General features: G+C 46.4%; 1 protein-coding gene across 6 annotated transcripts in view; it reads right to left on the bottom strand.

Moving 5' to 3' along the window:
• The window catches only part of NIN (ninein), a 106,481-nt gene that overhangs the window by 65,107 nt on the left and 22,420 nt on the right, over positions 1–18,954 (bottom strand). For 4 of the 6 annotated variants that reach the window (XM_084629965.1, XM_084629967.1, XM_084629964.1 and 1 more), the window contains 2 exons: positions 15,614–15,695; positions 308–480 (listed from right to left, as the gene is read on the bottom strand). In XM_084629965.1, the coding sequence (XP_084486091.1) occupies positions 308–480; positions 15,614–15,695 (255 nt within the window). The remainder of the gene's footprint in view (positions 1–307; positions 481–15,613; positions 15,696–18,954) is intronic. The other 2 variants (XM_084629963.1, XM_084629968.1) reach the window with 1 other exon arrangement.

Genomic DNA, 18,954 nt, shown 5'->3' with positions numbered 1-18,954 from the left:
TTTAAATACTGAGTCAGTGAGCGTTCATCTATACCTGAGGGTCACATACACAAGCTCAGATGGCACCCAATGGTTTCAACTCTCCGTCCCTGGTGGAGTTTAAACGTTTAATTCTGGCACGAGAGGAGTGAAACCAATACAACAGCAAGAAACTGAATTGTGTTCCCTTACAAGGAAGAGAGTCACAAGGAGGCCAGGGTCATGTCCAAAACCTCCCTTTTTTCCCCCCCTCACACATCCCATCAATGTGACATAGGTCCCGTGGATAGTCGCTTTCAGACTATAGATTTAAACGGGGGCACTTTACCTCATCACAGTCATTGGAAGCTATGTGTGAACTCCGGGCTGCTTCATTGTGAGGCTCAATGACAGTCACCTCGGCAAATTCTTCCACGGATTCCCGAAACTCCGGCAGGGACCGCCTACCATAGCGTTTCCCACCCTTGACGTATTTGGGCTGGGCTTCTGGTGAAGAATCTACTGAATTAAAACAAAACACAGAAATGAAGACAGAGCATTGGCAGCATCATTCCTGAAGAAGAGGGTCAGCCTTTAGTCCCAGCAAGATGCATCATCATACAATTGTAAAGAACAAGCTAGTCCTTCACACTTGTGGCAATTCAAAGAGCAGCTCCTCTGGTAATTATATTGTCCACAGTACTGAGTCTAGGACATCTCTAGGTGGTTCCCATTCCCATGAATATTTGCACATGCGCTAGAAGGTCTCCAAAGCATGTCTTGCTTTGCAGCCCTAATTCTGCAGGCAGATTTTCTCAGCATCTTGGAGAGTGGTTTTGAGACCACGGTTTTTGTAGGGGGTTCTCTCACCTGGAGAGCAGAGACAACTAAAACCAAACCAAACACTCCACAGAGAGGCAAATGCAAAACAGTAATTTAGAAAAAGACCCCAAATAAGCATTGCAAAAAGCAAAGAGCCCTAGAGGTGCCAACATATGCCAGCTATGCAGTAGGTACTTAAGATTGCAGCTTTTGTTCCAGGCCACACATTACAGTACATTTATCAACCCACACAGACTGGGAGCAGTCTGAAAAGTAGGCTGCAACGCTATACCTATTGAATCACTGGGGATGGGCCTGTCCACACCTAAAGGCCCCTCCCCTTAGACTAAGGAGAGGAGCCACCGGACCCAGGCGTTAAGTGATTACAGGGGACAACTAATGAAACAAACAGGGACAGGCATGAGGATCACAGGTCCAAAATCTAGGATCCAGAGGAGGACACTGAGCAGAATATCCCAGACAGCGCCCACTTCTCCTCAAAGGCATCCAGGGAGCCAGTGGACATAGCCTAGAGCAACTCTGCCTGGAGACTTGATTTCAGGAGGGATTGGAAATAGGCCCCACAGTCACAGAGCACGCCATGCCCCCTCCAGCTTCCTCCTCCTGGTATGGTTAATGGCCATCTTGGTCAGCACCAGGAGGAGGTTGACATGGAGATCTCACGACTTAGTGGGGTTATGGATGGGGTGTGTGTAAATAAGGAGATACAGGGAAAAGTGCAGTCAGAACTTAAGGAAGAGTTTCTGGAGGAGCCGGAAAAGGGGCTGAAACCTGGTGCACTCGATGTAAATGTGCTCCAGGGTTTCCCTCTCTGCAGAAAGAGCAGGTGTCAGGGGAGATGGTGAACTGCTCCAGGTACGCGCCCATGCTCATGGCTCTGTGATGGAGCAGCCAACTAATATTCCAGTTGAGTCTCAAGAATGGCTCCTGTAGAACAAAACGGCCAGGAGATCTAAAAGACTCCGTACTCGATAACAATGTAACGTTGGGTTTTGTGCCACCTCCTCCGAGCAGTTCCCATTCCTCCACCATATCAAACATCACCAGCTAGTTACCAGTAACAGTCTTAATACGCCACCAGACAGAACTGGCTGTACTCTGAAAAGTGATACTACAAAATGGCATCACCTTGAGGTCTATGTTTACCGTCCCTCACCGACTTCCAGACCGAATTCACTCAGTTTGGAAGTAAAGATCGGTTTCACCGTCAGCCTTTCAAACTCAGCCTGGGATGTGAAAGTCATGACGAGCTGTTTCCTCCTTGCCCATCACCAGTAATGAAGATTACTGCATGCCTAATTATGTACTCTCTTACACGTGCACTACGCCATGGTCTTCAGAGTCCCACCCCCAGAGACCTGTGCAGCCCTCCCTTTGCTTTCAATGGATGCGGTACTTTTAATTGAAAAGTCTGAAAGCAACCCCGCAAGTGGGAGAAAACGAGCACTTGAGGAATGGGCTTTCCCCAGAAGGCACTGATGTTTTGATTGGAATACGCAACCGATCTTATCTACATGACAAGCAGGGTGCACATCACATCTTGCATGGGGCATTAAAGAGCTAATGTCAACTGCAACCCCTTTTAGTTGTTTGTAATTGGGGCGGGGGTGGGGAGGAGTCATCTCTTAGCTCTTCTCACATCCAAAATTTCAAGCCTCCCTAATAGGAACCTTCTATACTTGGCAGTGAATTTCCCAGCACCGCTTACATAAAGTGATCAAAATTGAAAAGAGGGGAAGTTGTGCTATTTTTAGCATTATTCATTCAATGTCCGGAATTTGATCAAATTAAATAGAGAATCAAATTAACCAGGGATTCAATTAAGGGAATGCTTCGTTTTGCTATGTTTGTTAACTTTCGTATTTAAAAGTCCCACCAGGCTTTTTAGCCACTTGTAATGCACCGAGGCAGTGGTGAAGGCAATAGCTTTTTAAAATGGTATTTGAAGGGAGCTCTGGTACAAAATAAATACAAGACTGCAACAGCAATAAAGACCGGAAAAACCATTCAACCATTGAACAAATACATAGGGCTCTAAGAAAGTTATAGGGGCTTTATAACCCCCTCTCCCCCGTGTCATCTTGGATATTATTCCTTTAGATATGGATGCCATCTTCAAGCTTGTTAGAGGAAAAATATTCTGCAACTTAGCTATGCAATGAATTATAAAATACACAGGACAGGGAACGCTTTGATTTTCCCAGACTTACACGCCATCCATATATATTGCAGCTCTAGGGAACAAAATCTGTGCACACGTTTGAACAAGATTTGCTGCAGCTGGGAGCTCACACATGAAAGTTGTGTGATGAAGGGCGCAGAGAGACTGATTAAGAGCCCAGAGAACAAAAGCAAACCTTATCACTGCTTTAAAGCTGGACTAACACCGAGCAATCTCTACCCCACAGCTTTCTCGGAAATGCTCTCTCTGAAATGCTAACATTTCTGGCTGCTTACTAGCCCATTTATTTTCTCCTGCCCTACTCCACAGCCCCCACCAAAAATGCTCTTGCCATGGTGCAGTCTTATTTCTCAAAGGCAGAAACACACCTTTGGGAAGGCCTGTATCTAGAAAGGTTTCAGGGAAGGTGAGAAATAGCTTGGTAACAATGCAGCTATTGCTAGATCTACTCCCCGACTCCTTAAATCCCAGCAGAATCCAGTTTCGTAAGGCTGGAAACCTCTAGTAGCATTGTGTGCTTCACAGCTATTGTAACAAAAATTATTTTAAAATAGCTTCTGTGTAGAGGTGCGAGCATGTTTTAAGCTGCGCTTGCATTCTGAAAGCAGTCTGACAGGCACACCAAGAACCAGAGCATAGGGGAGACAACTTAGAAATTGTTACTAGCATCTGTTTTGGTTTTTCTAAATGCTCTTGCACAAGCCGTTAGCAAACAAAAGGCTTTTGAAGACACAGGAGAACTACCTCTGAAAACAGATCTTGACACTGGTGCTGTTTGTGAAAAGGACAGTGAGACTGTGCTTGGAATGGAAAGGCCTGACTTTCTAACATGGATTATGCCTAAACCCAGCTGGCCAATGAGTCTAAGTGAAATGGACATTTCCATCTCCAGACTGCAAGGGAAAATGATGTTCCACAAACTTTACTTAAGGGCAGGGACAGACCAATGCATCTTTCTATCCCAATTCCTTATCCCTAAGCAGTAAGGAATGAGTGAGAGATGATATGCCATGATCTGTGCACCTTAGCTGCATTGCTGGGCAACACACTGCTCAGAACAAAGCCTCATTGTTGTGAGGCGATTTCGTAATACCCCCATTCCTTCCTTGCATTTAATTATCCTGAAGTGGAATTGTCTCAGCCAATCAAAACCCAGGGAATGCTGGAGAAGTACTGACCCATAACTGTACATTTCTCATTTATAGGATTCCTGGCACTCCAATTGTCTTAGGCTTCTGATTTGCATAATCACTGGTGCACCGTTATTTCTACACCGTACAGTGCTCCTCTAAATCCCTGAATTCAGTCTGGCTACTACCCTCTGAACACCACATCTATGTGCCTACAAACATGTCCACTACATTTCCCCCCTCCGCCTAACCCCATACAGTATGCAATTAAGAGTCCCTCTTAGGGTACATCTACACTGCAAAGTGGCAGCCTGCAGCAGCAGGTCTCAGCGCCCAGGGCCACTGACTCAGCCCCCAGGGCTTGTGCTACAGCACTAAAAAAGGCCGCGTAGATACTGCGGCTTGGCCTCTGAAGGCCACCAACCTCCCGAAGCTGCAGAGCTCAAACTCCAGCCGAAGCCACAACATCTGCCCAGCTGTTCTGAGCACCACATAGGTATCTTTAGTGGTGGAGTGGGCGCAGTCTACCTCAAAATGAGAGGAAGAGGTGCATGCAGAAGGGAAATGGAGGGGTTAGAGGAGACCAAGGTTAAACTGGGTGGGATCAGAAGCTGAGGTGGCCATGTTTGTTGTGGCTATCCACAGACAGATGGGCAGTCCGATCTTAGCATGAAGGCGAGAGAACACTTCAATAATAAAAAAAAAAAAAAACCAGACTCAACATGAAGGTGCTTCATGGTTAGGAAGTACTAAAAGTCACTGTGGTTCCAGAGTACAGTTATTTAGCCAAGAAGAGAGTTCTCCTGCAAACAGGAAGCTTCCCCAGCTACTGTGAAAGTCCTCAAGGAACACTGTGAAAGTCCTCAAGTTTCACCCCATCCCCCAAGGCATTATTTCTCAGAAGAGGGCATAAAAAGCAGTTCTACAAACAAACAACTATGCAGTTGCCCTACTCCACAGCCAACTGTTCGTCATTTCAAAATTATGAGCATTCAAATTATAGCAGCTGGAGTGGGAGCTATTTTTAGCATAGCAATATTTATGTAATTCAAAGTGAGGAAAATTTTCCGTATACTTTTGCTGGCAAAATGCTGAAGAAAGTGACTATCACATCCAGAGCAAAGCATTGTTTTGGCGCTGGTTTTTAACTGAGTTAACGTATGTTCCTTAGTTCCAGCTTAAGTTATGAAGGCCACTACCGCCAGGACAGACTTCTTGGGCCCATGTTGTGTGTAGCACACAATAAAATAGCACAGAAACTTTAAAATCAATGTGATATGCTCATGAAGGTACACATGAGGTTGTGCTTGATGCAGACGTAAAGGAGCTGTTAGGTAAAGGAATACTAGATGGTATTTAGGTGCTGGGTATTAAAAGAAGTTTGTTAGCACGATGTGGACTCTTCTGTGTTTTTGGAAAGACTGATCATATTAAAAGATCTTCCTGACCTCTGGTATTCCAGGGTGTGAACAGTGACACAGGTCAAGTCATTGCTTTCCACAGAACCTCCGCCTATCATCTTGCCAAGAAGATGCTGAATGAAGACCAAATGAAGGTTGGTGGGGGATGCACTGACTTTCAATGAGATTTAGGTGCCGACCGCACTTTAGAAAAATCTTACCTAGTGCCTAACCTTCTACCCCTAGCTTGCAATTAATTATAGGATAAAACTTGACAGGCAGACTGATCTTTATGGTAGCACATGCCTAGATTAAGTCCAGAAGGGACCATTATGATAATCTAGTCAGCCCTGCAGTATAATGCAGGCAGGCATCACTGTGTGGAATCTTTAGCACCTAGCCCAGCAGCTTGGGATTGAAATAACATATAGTTTAAAGTGAGACATCCACTGTTGACGTAAGAACTACAAGTGATGGAGAATCCACCATATCTCCTGGTTATCTGTTTCAGTGAGTAAAGGCCTCCATAGTTCAAGCGTCAATCTTTATTTTCTACCTCCTGGAACCAAACAGAGTACTTCAAAACTACAATTTAGTCTCAGACCCTTGGAGTACAGAGAAGGGATGAGATTGAATCAGTCCTTCCAACCCTTGTGGCAAATTTTCCCCTATTATTAAGCACAGTCTTCGCTTTCCTAGCCCAAGCATCAAAAGCCAGCTACCACACAAAAGGGGTTTAAAAGGAGGGATGCCACTACCCTGAAAGCCAGTCATTTCAAGAGGAAATTAATTTCTTTGCTGCTTAAGATTCTTTAAAAAGAGACCAAATACTCCTAGTCATTGCAAACAAAGTCAGACAGCCTACCACCGTGCAAATCACATTAGAGAGATAGAATCTAGTAAATCCTAATCCCCAGAGATACCAGGCATCGTCTAAACTCCTCTTAGGCCCTATTTCACACTTCAGTCTTAGCAATGTGCAGCCACAAAACAGCAAGCTACTGAGGCCTGCTGAAGCCGTTTGTCTGGCAGAGCAGAGGTTGCTGGAGTTTTAAAGAAACATGGCCCTTTTTCTAGGAGGCGTGAGGTCCCTCCTATAAACGAATCATCGCCTGTTTGAAGGCCCCAGTAGTAAAAGCGGATTGCATGGGCACTTTCAGGCCCACATGGATGGCGCCCCACTGTGGAAAGTTTCCCATGTGAATCAGCTTGCAGAACTGGGGCGCAAGCAAAGCCAGGGAACAGGAACAGACCAAACAAGTCCAGCAGAGAGAGTCCCACGATGGCTAGGAACATTCACAGTGCTTGCAAATTATTCCCAATATGCCTTTTGGGGGGCAGCATTAGGTGATCAGTTCTGTTCTCTCCAATGTGTGTGTGTCATGAGCGAATGCAGCAGCCAACTGCGTGTGAGTACTGCAGTAAGCGGCTCTTTAATTTTAGGGCATTCTTTTAATCTTTAACTCCATCCTGATAATCCACTCCTAACCAGGCTTCTAAAACACAAAACCCTACTTCTTATTTGCTGCTACAGAAAAAAGCCTGATTAATTTTACACACACGTGACTGATTTTAGATATATATATATTTTTTAAATCTGCTTTATTATCCATGAACCATTTCCCCTCCAATTCTGTACGGAGAAACAGGTGCATTCTGCTTGGTTAAACATGAAACAATGAGTGACTCCATGTTAACTGACAAGCACTGAAGTTATTAGGGATCTGTGCTCAAATGGCTCATTGCAGGACGGGAGCCCAAGTCTGAACACCCAGGGCAAAGTCAGGTTTAAGAGGCCAAATGTATACGAAGCACAGTTACTGGTTTTCTGCCAGAGATTTATTTTCTCACACACACACACACCCCACTCTTTTGAGGTGGCTGAAATCTCTCAACAACAATCGCTTGCTCCATGGCGGCCCGTGGGTTGACAGAGAGTGGACACTGGAGGCCAGACACCAAGGATCCTTTAACTCTCCACACTCTGCCTTTTTCTCTCTCTCTTCAACAGCCAACATCATCCTCCTGCTTTCTAGCAGGAGTTAATACAGGACTTCTTCAGGCCAGAGCGTTGGACAAGCAGCCACTTCCAAGCCAGGTGGGAATTCTGGATGGCAACTGTTGCACTTAATCTGAGATGCTGATGCTCCAGTACAGAAGCCAGCTGGGTCTTTCCTGGCAACATCAGCAGCTACTCCCAGGGGTTAAATACAGACTGCAAACAGGACAGGGAGCGCTCCCCGAATCAGCCTCAGAGGAAGGGGAAGTATGGGCAGCCCCCGCTCTACTTTCAACAGAGCAGGGGGAGCTGCTTACTTGGCTCTCTGGCTACCCCCAGCCTTTACATCTGCTTAATAATGGAACAGAGTAGGTCTCTTTCCTGAGAGATGTGCTTCCAGCCGATTCACAATCCAGCGTCCTTTCCAGGAACGCCGCCATGCCCGAGAGGAAAAACCCCCAAAGTGCACATTTCACCAGACCTGCTGCTGTGAAGCAGAAGAGCTGCGACCTCCCCCTCTAAGCCATCCACTGGCCAAGTCCCCAGCCAGCTCCCTCTGCAGGAAGTGCTTATGCAGCAAGTGACCATTCTTGTTCCTTTCTCTTCCGACATTGCAGTCTGGCTTGTCCCCTTTGAACGCATCGTTACCCAGGAGAGAGCTCTGATCCAGCGCCGTCGCTTCTCTGAAGTCAGCAGGAACCCAGGACGTGATGTGTGCCGTAAGGCAGAACCCACCGAAGGGAGAATGGCTGCATCTGAACGAAAGCAACTGACGAGACACATCAGAACGAAGCCCTTGGAGTTTCGTTATGTGAGATTCCTGCTGGATCAAAGGAAGCTCGCTGGCATGGCAGGAGCCCATTAGAGAACAGCCTTCTCATCCTCGGCTGTATGCATGCAGGGCACGCTTCAAGGCAGAAGCCCCCTGCTGCCACTCGTGCCATCTGCCCCTTCCCAGTGAAACACACACAGCCCCGCAGCATCACTAATTCCATTATTCCAGCAAGCACACAGGCCGTCTTACTATCTGCCTTTCCTGGGGAAACTCAACCCCCTCCGCTACCGCCAGCAGTCTCCGAATCAGCAAACTCACCCACGGGCTTCAACCCAAGTGTCCAGACCAAGTGCTCCCTCTGTTACTCAAGATCAACACGTTTAGCTTCCTTGACCCCGCGCTTTTCTCCAAGAGAAAAACCTGCACAAAATCCTGTCCAAAATGCTGGGAGCGCTCCCCAAACATCTCTTCCTCACCCCCTTGGTTATCTTCTAGCAGAAATCAATAGCCAGGAAGCGAACATGGGTCACGGCAACAGGCTGGATTCTTCTGGCCTCCCTACTTCTCACATTGTTTCAGCATCATGCAGGTTTCTCAAGGAAAATACCGAGATGGGCTGACTGGCTCCTTTGCTGCCTGCCAAACTGAAAGCTCAGTGTGAGCACACAAGCGTTCCCACACCCACAAGCTTGATTCCTCCTCTGCCCGCAACAGCTGTCGCAATAGGCTATGCTTTATGCGTCAACTGGAGTGAATCATTCCTTCCTGAGCAGAAACCAGCTTCGAGTTTGAGACTGAAGTTCCCTGAAGCCCATTTCTGAACCAATCCCGCACCCCAATTTGAAATATGCCCTGATGTAGAGCAGTGTTAGCTTACCAGGCGTACGGACAGAGGCTTTCACAAAAGAACAAGTGCAGCACACACATATGGAAGAATCACGGCCTGAAAAACCTATGAATTTTTTTTTTTTTATATCTCATTATTTCTGGGGGCTTGATGGGCGATTTTTGAAAGCTTGGGGCAGATGGTGCTCAAATTATGACACTTGATGAAAATTTGAAACCAACAGCATATACTAGATGAGAGAGGAGTTTTGCTCTAAATTTTAAGAAAAAGTGAACACCTCTACATTTTGCCAGCTTGTCAAAATGCATTAAATATACATTCCTTCCAGGCCTATAGGACTCCCTAGCTGACACATGATATTCAAAATCTAGCTGACAAATAATTACTCTAATTACGTTGTGTCAATTTCAATGGAATACACAGGCCCAGAGAGTTAAAGGCGTTAACGTGACTCTGTCACTGTACTACAAGTAAGTGTGGTTCAGGGTTTCCAGTACAGAGACCTCGGCCTGCTTAGTAACCATTGCAGATGCACTAGAAAATTCATGCCGAAGTTTGGGAGTTTATTGATCAAGTTACACAAGGAAAAAAGATATTCTGGAATTGGGAGTGAGTGTTTATGCATAATGATCATAATCAGAATTCCTTTTTCAGGGGGAGGATGTCCGTTGCATTTTGTCATGCACCCCTTTTTGCTGGGGAAGAAAGAACTGAGCTGCAGAATTGACCCTGAATTATAAAGGAGTCAGTTTCCCCGCCTTTGACAAGATCAACACAAGAGGGAGAAGAGACAGGATAGTAAAAGTGTGGGGTGAGGTGGCCAGGGGGGAATACAGCTTTTGTTGATGTTCTCAGCATAGAAGGCAGCTAGTTAGTCATAGATGGATGCTATGGACTGGCAGGTCAACTGCGACAGCTGTTCCTCTGAACTCTGGGACGTGACCTAGCCTCTCCTTTATGGGTATCTCTCATGCTGGGCAGAGCAGGACGGACTCTCTCATCTTGTTGTGTTCTGGCCGTGTGGTACAGCTGGTTTTGGGATCAGGTGAAAAGCCAAGAGAAGTAGAACAGGAGGAAGATAATGGAAAGCAACACACGAGAGGGTGGTAAACAGCAGGCTCTTGCATGTATCAGGGTGAGTCCTCACTGGAGCAGCAGTGATGATCAGGCATCCCCACTGGTGCCCGGAAGTCTGACTGTCTCAGTGATATGATGGTCCTTGAGGCTCACAAAGAAGAGTCCCTGGAGCGAAGGGAATGCCGGCCCTCCCCACACCTCCAGGAATCCCTCAGCCAGTTCCCCACCCCCTACCCTTTTTAAGGGCCACAAAAAAGGGTGATAGGCAGAACAGCCTATCCTCTCATTATCCGGCTCACCAGTCAGACCTGATTTCCAACACTCCAATTTTAGTCCACAGATTTCCAGTCCCACTCTTCTTGTACACCAGACATGGTCTCACCAGTCCTTGAGTTGCATCAGTAGGCCTTTTTGTTTGGGCTTACCGAGTGGTCTGTCTCCTTTAGGTACCTTTCCCCACCAACATTTGTTAGAGGCGACTGGAATGTTTTATAAGCTTCCCTTTACCTTCCCACAGGTGAGCTCACAAGTGGGGTAGCCTTCCCAGGCCCAAGTTACCCTCTTCTATTGGAGTTCCATGGCAGGGCGTTCATATTCCAACTGCTTCGGTTTGGTTATCGTTTTCACTGGGATAACCCAAAATTCAGCCCTTCCTATAACCATTATTTTGAAAAAATAAGTCCCTGAGCATCTTCACTGGATGATTCACTACTGAACACAGAACACCAAATTAGTCTTGGTTCATCGGCATGCACAGGGCATGGTCTGCGGTGCTCTGCATGCCAGCTCCATGCCGATGAGCTGGAAGGGAATTAAACAAATAACCTCGTCCCCTTACAAGAGACCAGCTATCCTCCCAGCCCCCCGGCTCACAGAGGGGACTGATTGATTTGCATCATGAAATTATGTGAACCATACAGCTTGTTGGTGCAGTTTCAAGATCTGCCACCTTTGGCAGCATCCCTTTAAACAATTTCAAGAGCTCAAAGAATGAGATGAAAACCAGTCAGCTTCTAGACCAATGTTTCAAGGGAAAAGTTACAATTTTTGTTGCGTGGTGCCTTGCTATCAGGCATGGGATTCTCCACATTCACTGTACAAATACATCTGCCAAGAACAGTTTTCCACTCAGTTCTTTGGAAGGTTTTGTTTTTTGGGGTGTGTGTGGAGGAGTTTGTCTGTCTGACAAAACCACACAATTCTCTACAGAGGTACAAAATTTCACTTCACTATCGATCCCTCTAGATAAGAGAGGGTGATCAGAAATTTAAGATCTAGGAGAAGAATCCAGCATTTTTACTGGACTTAAAGTTATCCCCTTGTTAAGCCATCTCTTATTTCCTGGATTTCATGCTGTCCTCTGCTCAGAAGCACAGAAGGGAAAGGATTACATGATTTACATACAGATGTGTCATAACAAAGGGAGATGCTAACCACAGATTCTAAAGGCCCAATTTTCAGTTGTTCAGCACCAGAACTCCAGCTGAAGTCAAGGGGGAGCTGCAGGTGGTCAGCACCTCTGAAAAAAAATCACCATTTAGATCTTCCTCTATGATAGACAGAGCTGGGAGAGCTCCCCAGATTATGTTTAGCATTCTACAGATCACACGCCTAATCCTAGAAAGGTCTGGACATTGACAATAGTAAGTTCTTCTGAGCCACACAACTTTCTGGGGAAGAATGTTATTTTCTGGGGAGGATGAAGAATGCATAAACCTAGCACTAGTCCATAATCCTTTCCTACTTAGCCAAGAGCTTGAAATGACAGGTTGAAACAAAGAAAGGAGAAACAGGAGAGGAATGGTTAACAGACCCAAAGGCAGTGAGAGGCCTGAAGCATTACATCTCTGTCTTGTCAGCCCCAATGAGCTTCATTAGTGAGGGCTTTTACTTAGCTTGTCCAGAAATCTTTGTGCCAAATGACTGACCTGGAGCTTGGGTGAGAAAAACAGAGATGATTCAAACAAACACTTCCCTCACAGAAAGGAATTCTCCCAAGTCACCCATAGAACTGGGTAGAAGAGAACTTTTTTTTAAAAAACTGGAATATATTCTTTGCATTTCCTGCTGTTGTCATGCTTGTATCTTGGACAGCTGTTGCAGTAAATAGGATTTTTTTTCCTGTAGCATGCTCAGCATTTCTTTTGCTCTATGCGAGATTTCAGGGCATACTGGACCTTCAGCTATGTTTCAATGCAATATTTTTGGAACTCATAGCTCCTGGAAAAGCAGTCCAGTTGTTTTCCCTCAGGAAGACCAATTATTTTGATGGCTTTAAGTCCAATTTGTTTCCCTAATATCTTCAGTTTGTTTGGCATGTTATTTGCTTTAATGAAGGCTACAGAGAGACTTCAGCTCTCAAGTCCCTTCTTAAATGTTCTGTCAGCACTCTGTCCCACTAACTTGGCCTCTGTGTCAATAAATTGGTCATCTAGGGGCCTGAGTTGTCAAACTTAGTAACCAGAGATGCAGTAGCAGCCTGGACACCTCATGTGTGCTTCGGTTTCAGACAGAATTCCCTTGAGAGTCGCTGGGCCCCAGCACTCTCCCAGCTGCACAGCTCCCAAAGATGGCTGCTCTGGATTTCTCCTGCTGCATTTCAGCCTTTAGAAGCGCTATCCTGGCCTGTCTCATTGTTGAGGTTGTGCATTATCCCTTACAAAAGCTCCGCAAACAAGCTTAACCTGAAATGGGCAGATGTTCAGTTTACTAGGGAACTAATACCCCCTTACACAGGGATACGTGTCTTCTCTCACAGCCTGCTGGTTCTTCACCAGAGGGTCCAAACTTCCCAGCTAACCAAGTGGGATCCCGGATTTTCTCATCTTCTATTGCCCGTTACCATTTTCCACCTCATCTCCCTCCCACCTGCCACTAGACTGAGGCACTAACTTTACCGTAAAGGAGGAATAAGTCTTCACCGGGCCTGTGATGCTGCTCTTGAGCCAGCCACTAGGAGTTAAGAGTGCATAGTCCATTCCAGGACGGAAACGGCCTCCTGCACCACAGCCGAGGAAGCAAGTCACCCAGGAGCTGTCTGTTGGACCCAGGTCTTCTGTGTCACAACGAACTTGTACGAACTGAATCTCAGGGAAAGACAGTGCCCAGAGGTGTGGGTGTGCAAGTCCGATTGAACAAGTCACTGTGTCGAGGCAACGCTCAGAAACTAAAAGGGTTCCCCACACATTTTTTTACGCCTTTCACAAGTTGCTGTAAAACGCAAGGGATTCAAACTACTGCGTTAACGAATGGGAGAGACCCAGCTCCCACCAAAATGTAGCGAGTATGGACCGCTGCCCCGGCAAGCTGATTGTTATACTCAGAGCTCGTGCCTCTGTAGCGATAAGCGAAGCCTTCCTTCAAACTAAGAGCACACGAACGGAAAGCTAGTCATATTTCTGTCACTGAAAACGGGCCATTTAAGGCTGAGACCTTAAGAAATAAACGGCATATTACTACTTGTTACAGAGAACAGGTTTTCTTCAGAAAGCATTAAGCCATGGTCTGCACTGTGGGGATTCCTTTCTTGTGTTCGCTAGGTTAATTACTCAGACATTACAACTAGCAACACTCCTGTGGGGAGCAGAGATCAGTTTCTCTGCACCAGTGATGTGCACAGCTATGAAACCACATTATGGAGCTGCAATCTGGGTTTGCACACTTGACTTTTCCTGCTGCAATCAGACCACGTGGAACAATCATCGATCAAGCCGAGGGCATGGGCCTAATCCTCATGATATAATTTCTCACATAAAGCGCAGAAGGCAGGACCAGAACCAACTCAGACTATAGAGAGCGACAATTTCTGCTGTTCATTTAAAAATTCATCTCAGCTTTTCTGGGCACACCTGGTCACTTCCTTTCAGGCTCCTGAGAAGAACTAAACCATGAACCTAGCATTTATCACACTGAAGTTACACAACTCTTGTTGAAGGTCAGCAGATAGTAGACAGGATATAGAGTTTTTACATGCTGGCGTCCCATGTAACTGCACCATCTTCATGCTCTCCACCAACAAGCATGAGTGCTGGCTATACTCTCCCTCCATCCCTCCCACACCCATTTCTACGATCACTCAAATGACGCAAGAAACTGGCTTGCTTTTTGTGTGTGTGTATGTGTAGGGGGAGGAGGGGGCAAAGACTTGAAATGCCTCTATTTGCAATGTGAAATTAGCTAGGTTGTTATATTCAGTTATAAAAATCTCAAATTATCAGTGTCAATATTACAGTAACCTCTAGAGCAGTGGTTCTCAAACTTTTGTACTTGTGACCCCTTTCACATAGCAAGACTCTGAGTCTGACCCTCCCCGCCTTATCAATTAAAAACACTTTTTAATTTATTTAATACCATTATAAATGCTGGAGGCCAAGTGGGGTTTGGGGTGGAGGCTTACAGCTCGTGACCCCCCATGTAATAGCTTCACGACCCCCAGTTTGAGAACCCCTGCTCTAGAGGCTGACACTAAGATCAGATTCTCACTGTGCTAGGCAACAAGACACAGTCCCTGCCCTGAAGAGCTCACAATCTAAATAGAAGAGACAGAAACGAGAGGGAAAAGGAAGTACCGTCCCCATTCCACAAATGGGAAACAGAACCAAAGACATTAAGTGACTTTGATCCACATCTCCCAAGTCCCAGTCCAGCACCTAAACCATACGACCATCCTTTCTCCTTAACTTATTAAATGGAGTAACTTTACTATCTACCCCAGCTTCACTAAAAGGAGAGGACAGCGGTACACAGCTGTGCAGATCTTTTTCACCCAGTGAGTGCTAGTTATCACACCATCACCCAAAAGCAAGGTCAGTATTTCTCCAAAGCTCAGGAGTTTGGAAGGCCCATCTTAATTTAACAGCTACGGATTCATCAGTTTGTCTGTACTTGTTTGTGTGAGGCTCCTAACACACTGAGGCATATAGAACACAAGAGGCTACTAAGGGAGGTTGTGGGATCCCCATCAGTGGAGGTTTCTAAGAAGAGGTTAGACAAACACCTGGCCGGGGGGGTTAGAGGTAGACTTGGTCCTACCTCAGCACAGTGGGCAGGGCTAGATGACCTCACGGTCCCTTCCAGCCCGACATTTCTTGCTGAGTTCTGAGACACAGGGATTCCAGAATTCCTCATGCCTGTCCAGGCATCTAGATCATGGTGAGATGTGGGATATAAAACACCCAATAAAATGAGTATAAAACCAAACACATTTTCTACCATCGACCAGAATTCTCCCCTCCCCCACTTCCAGGAGGTTCTTAAAAGGAAAGTTCTGCCAAAGGAACACGAGAAAAGCCCGTTTCAGTCAGCCCCAGCACTCGCATCCATGTCCCTGTTTCACTGCTGCTGGGATCCTCTTTTCTCAAGCACAGAAAAGGTTTCTTCGGGCACATTAAGAGAAACGTTACCTGGTTCTTGGAAGTCGTCCTCATTGGATAAGGTTCGGGATAAGATAAGGATCAGTGCTTCTTTAAACTGGCCAAAGTGGACCTTGAAAGAGAGAAAGACAAATACATAAGTCAACCAGCAGAGAGCCTTTAAGGTGGGCAAGGAAACCCTGGGTCAAAGTCTGAAGTGATACCGCATTACTCACTCAACATACCCAGGCCACTTCTTTAAATGGACAGATTTGTTTAAAACCAAAAAACTATTGCAAAAGTCTCAAATGAGTCTCAACTTTGTTTACTGGGCTCCGGGGTAAAAAAGGAGTGACAGAGAATGTGAAGAGACATCCCTTACTTATGTGAACGGCAAACAATGCAGAGAGTACAGCTGTGTGTTACAGGAAAACCATTTTGATGCATCAGGTGGATTCTTCTGTAGACCAGCGATCATAATGGTGCTTCCTACCAAACCGCTCGCAGATCAGTGACCCCCAGAGCATCTTTCACAACATAAGGCATAGGGCAGTGTCAAAGCACCAGCGATGCCTGCTAGATTACCGCGCGTAGAGTCTTTAGACATCACCTCTACCTCAGCACCTTGCCCAACCCAGTCACTTCTCAGTACCTGGCTTTATTTCTCTTTGTATTTGAAGTGTAGCGTCTTCGGCTACGTCTACACTACACAGCTTTCAGCGACACGGCCGTGCCCCTACCGCCGCGCCACTAAAAGTCGTGCGGGGTCGCCACTGTTTGTCGGCGCTCCTGCCAACGAGCAGCGTGTGCGTGGTCGGCGGGAGAGCGCTCCTTCCGACAACTTGCTCTTCACACCGGGGGGGGGGGGGGGGGGGTTGGAAACATAAAAACGGTTTCAAATCAACATTTCATTTCAAATTGACCCAAACAAGAGTTCTTTTTTTTCTTCCCCCTTGCCAAAATGGAAGTCCGTTTCGATTCAAAACGGATTTTTTTTCCCCTGGATTTTTGGGGTCAGCCACTGAACCCCAAAAGCACCAGCCAGTCACTGAGCTCTAAGGCTAAGTACTAGATGAACATTTTCCATTGAGCTCCGAAAGTGGCAAGACTTACGGTCTCTCCTCCTGGAGGAGGGAGCTCGTCGGTCTAGGCCCGGCTCCTGTGAACGTTCTGTCTGCGGCACTCAGGCTGAGTGACACGGTTCCAGTGAAATACAGAGGTCCTAGTGGGAAAGGCGGGGTGACCTCAGGTAGCTAGGTCCAATCCCATGGAGGGCTCCGATACCAGGGCTGGGACGTCGAATTGGGTGCTGTATTCACCAAGGAGCTAGAGGAGGGAGCAGAACACTGAGCTGATGCGATCCCAGAGGTCGGTGTTGCCAAGCAAACCAGCTACTGTGTTTTGGAAGAGCTCTGAGCTTTTTCAGAGCACGCAGCTTAATGCAGCCTGAAGTACCATCACTGCTCCTGCATCACCCCAAGAGGAGACCTGCTCCCAGTCACCCAAGATTCATAGAAAACTCACCACCCTCACCATGGGGGTTAGCTGGTGGCAACGACAGACTCCCCTTTTACACCGACTCCTGAGAATGCTAGAAAGCAGCTCAGTTACCCAGTGAAGGAAAGAGTTCGAACACTGAACTACATGCATAATCCTGACTTAAGAATAGTTAGCTAGAAGAGACCCATCCAACCCTCAGACAGTGCAGACCAAGGTGTGTTTCAGTACTCTGGCCAGGCTAGTTTTAAGTTTCTTGCTAAGCTGTTTTGTGAAACGTTTGAGTGAATGAACATTTCGTTAGCTGGAGACTTCTGGTTGGACGGTCCACAGTGAAATAGTAGCCATATGGTGACGAGTGACATAGAAATGCTTATAAATAGCCGTAATTAAGCCTCAGAACACCCACTCAAACGAATAGGGGAATTTCACCCCTTTTGGCACTGGTGTTTTGAGCCAACATCCTGACAGACTGAAACAGCAGTGCCTTAGTTTATACTTTCAAGGTCATCCACAGGACGAGAAGTCTTGGGTTTTAAATATGGTAGAACAAGAAGGTGGGAGGATAGATTCCCACACGTGATTTGAATTCATGCCTTTCCGTCGCCCTGGCCTTTCTGCATGGCCTGTAAGAAGCCCTGTTGCTTTACCGCCATTAACAGTAATGTGGCAGGGACACGGCCTTATTTGTAGAATCAGATTTCTGAATGCCACCAATTCCAGACACCCGGGCTGCCAAGCTGCCTCCAGTTTGCACAGCGAGCCAGAAAAAGAAAATGACAGGACAAGGGGTGAAGCTATTTACCATGGCTCAGTTGCAAGCCACAGTTAACCTCAGGGATTTCCCTTTCGGCCCGATGAATCTGAACAGAGTTCTCAGTGTTGTACAAGATTTGGGTTGTTGGGTTTTTTTTTACTTCCTGAAAAATATCCTGTGTTAGTGGCACGAACTGCTGAGGCCTTGTCTACACTAGCAGACTTGGGGGCCATACTGGTGCAAACTCTAGTATATGGGACCAAGCTGATAACTACCACTGGCGGGGCTGTCCGGGGAGTGAATGACAGCTAAGTTTTGCTAGTTTCTACACAGTCACATAGCGTTAACACGCCCGCATCACCAGACAAGCCATCTTTACTGACAAAGGGGTTGCGGTTTTTCACCTTGGGTTAACCTAAGCACGTGACCCACCCTGAGGTAAATAGTGAAGACGAGGCACTTTAGTTTAACCATGAGGTAAACTAGCTGAAGTCAACACTACGCCCCCATCTAGCTCCACTGAAGTAAAAACCACAGAGCCTTGTCCGCATTGTGTTCTTAAATTCAGGACAGCTGACACATGTTAGCTACACTGAGGTTAAAAAATCCCGCACCTTTCTTAGCAGCGAATGACAAGGCCAGAGAGAGATTTCTCCTTATCCCAGGGCAGATCACAGAGCACCCAGACAGCTACGCAAGAGTAACAATATGCAGACTGCCGCGCAGGCATGCCGCTGCTAAGGAAAGGAATCAGCTCTCCGCTCACCTGCCAGCGTAAATGAATTCTGGAGGCAACGGTCCAAGCTATGCAAATCACCACTAGATTTTTAAACATATGCACAAGAAGGAATTAAACAGAGTTAGATACATGTTCAGTAAAGAAACTTGTTAGCGACGACGTCACCTGAACACTAATTGACGCCATTCATTCGCCGTACATTTCAAAATGTTGGTGTACTTCAAAGGGCAGTTTACAGGGATGGGAGAATTTGCCTGATTAAAAAAAAAAAAGACAACAACTTGACATTTAAACTAAGTGAGCATGAATAAAAGATGAAGGAGTTAGATTAACAGTTGCACCCTGCATCATCTTCTCTGGGGTGTGTTTGGGGGTGGGGGGTGGGCTTCAGATTCAGCA

The sequence above is a fragment of the Lepidochelys olivacea genome, assembly GCF_965140295.1.
Source record: "Lepidochelys olivacea isolate rLepOli2 genome assembly, chromosome: 6".
NCBI lineage: Eukaryota > Metazoa > Chordata > Testudines > Cheloniidae > Lepidochelys > Lepidochelys olivacea.
This window is presented reverse-complemented; position numbering and strand designations above follow the sequence as displayed.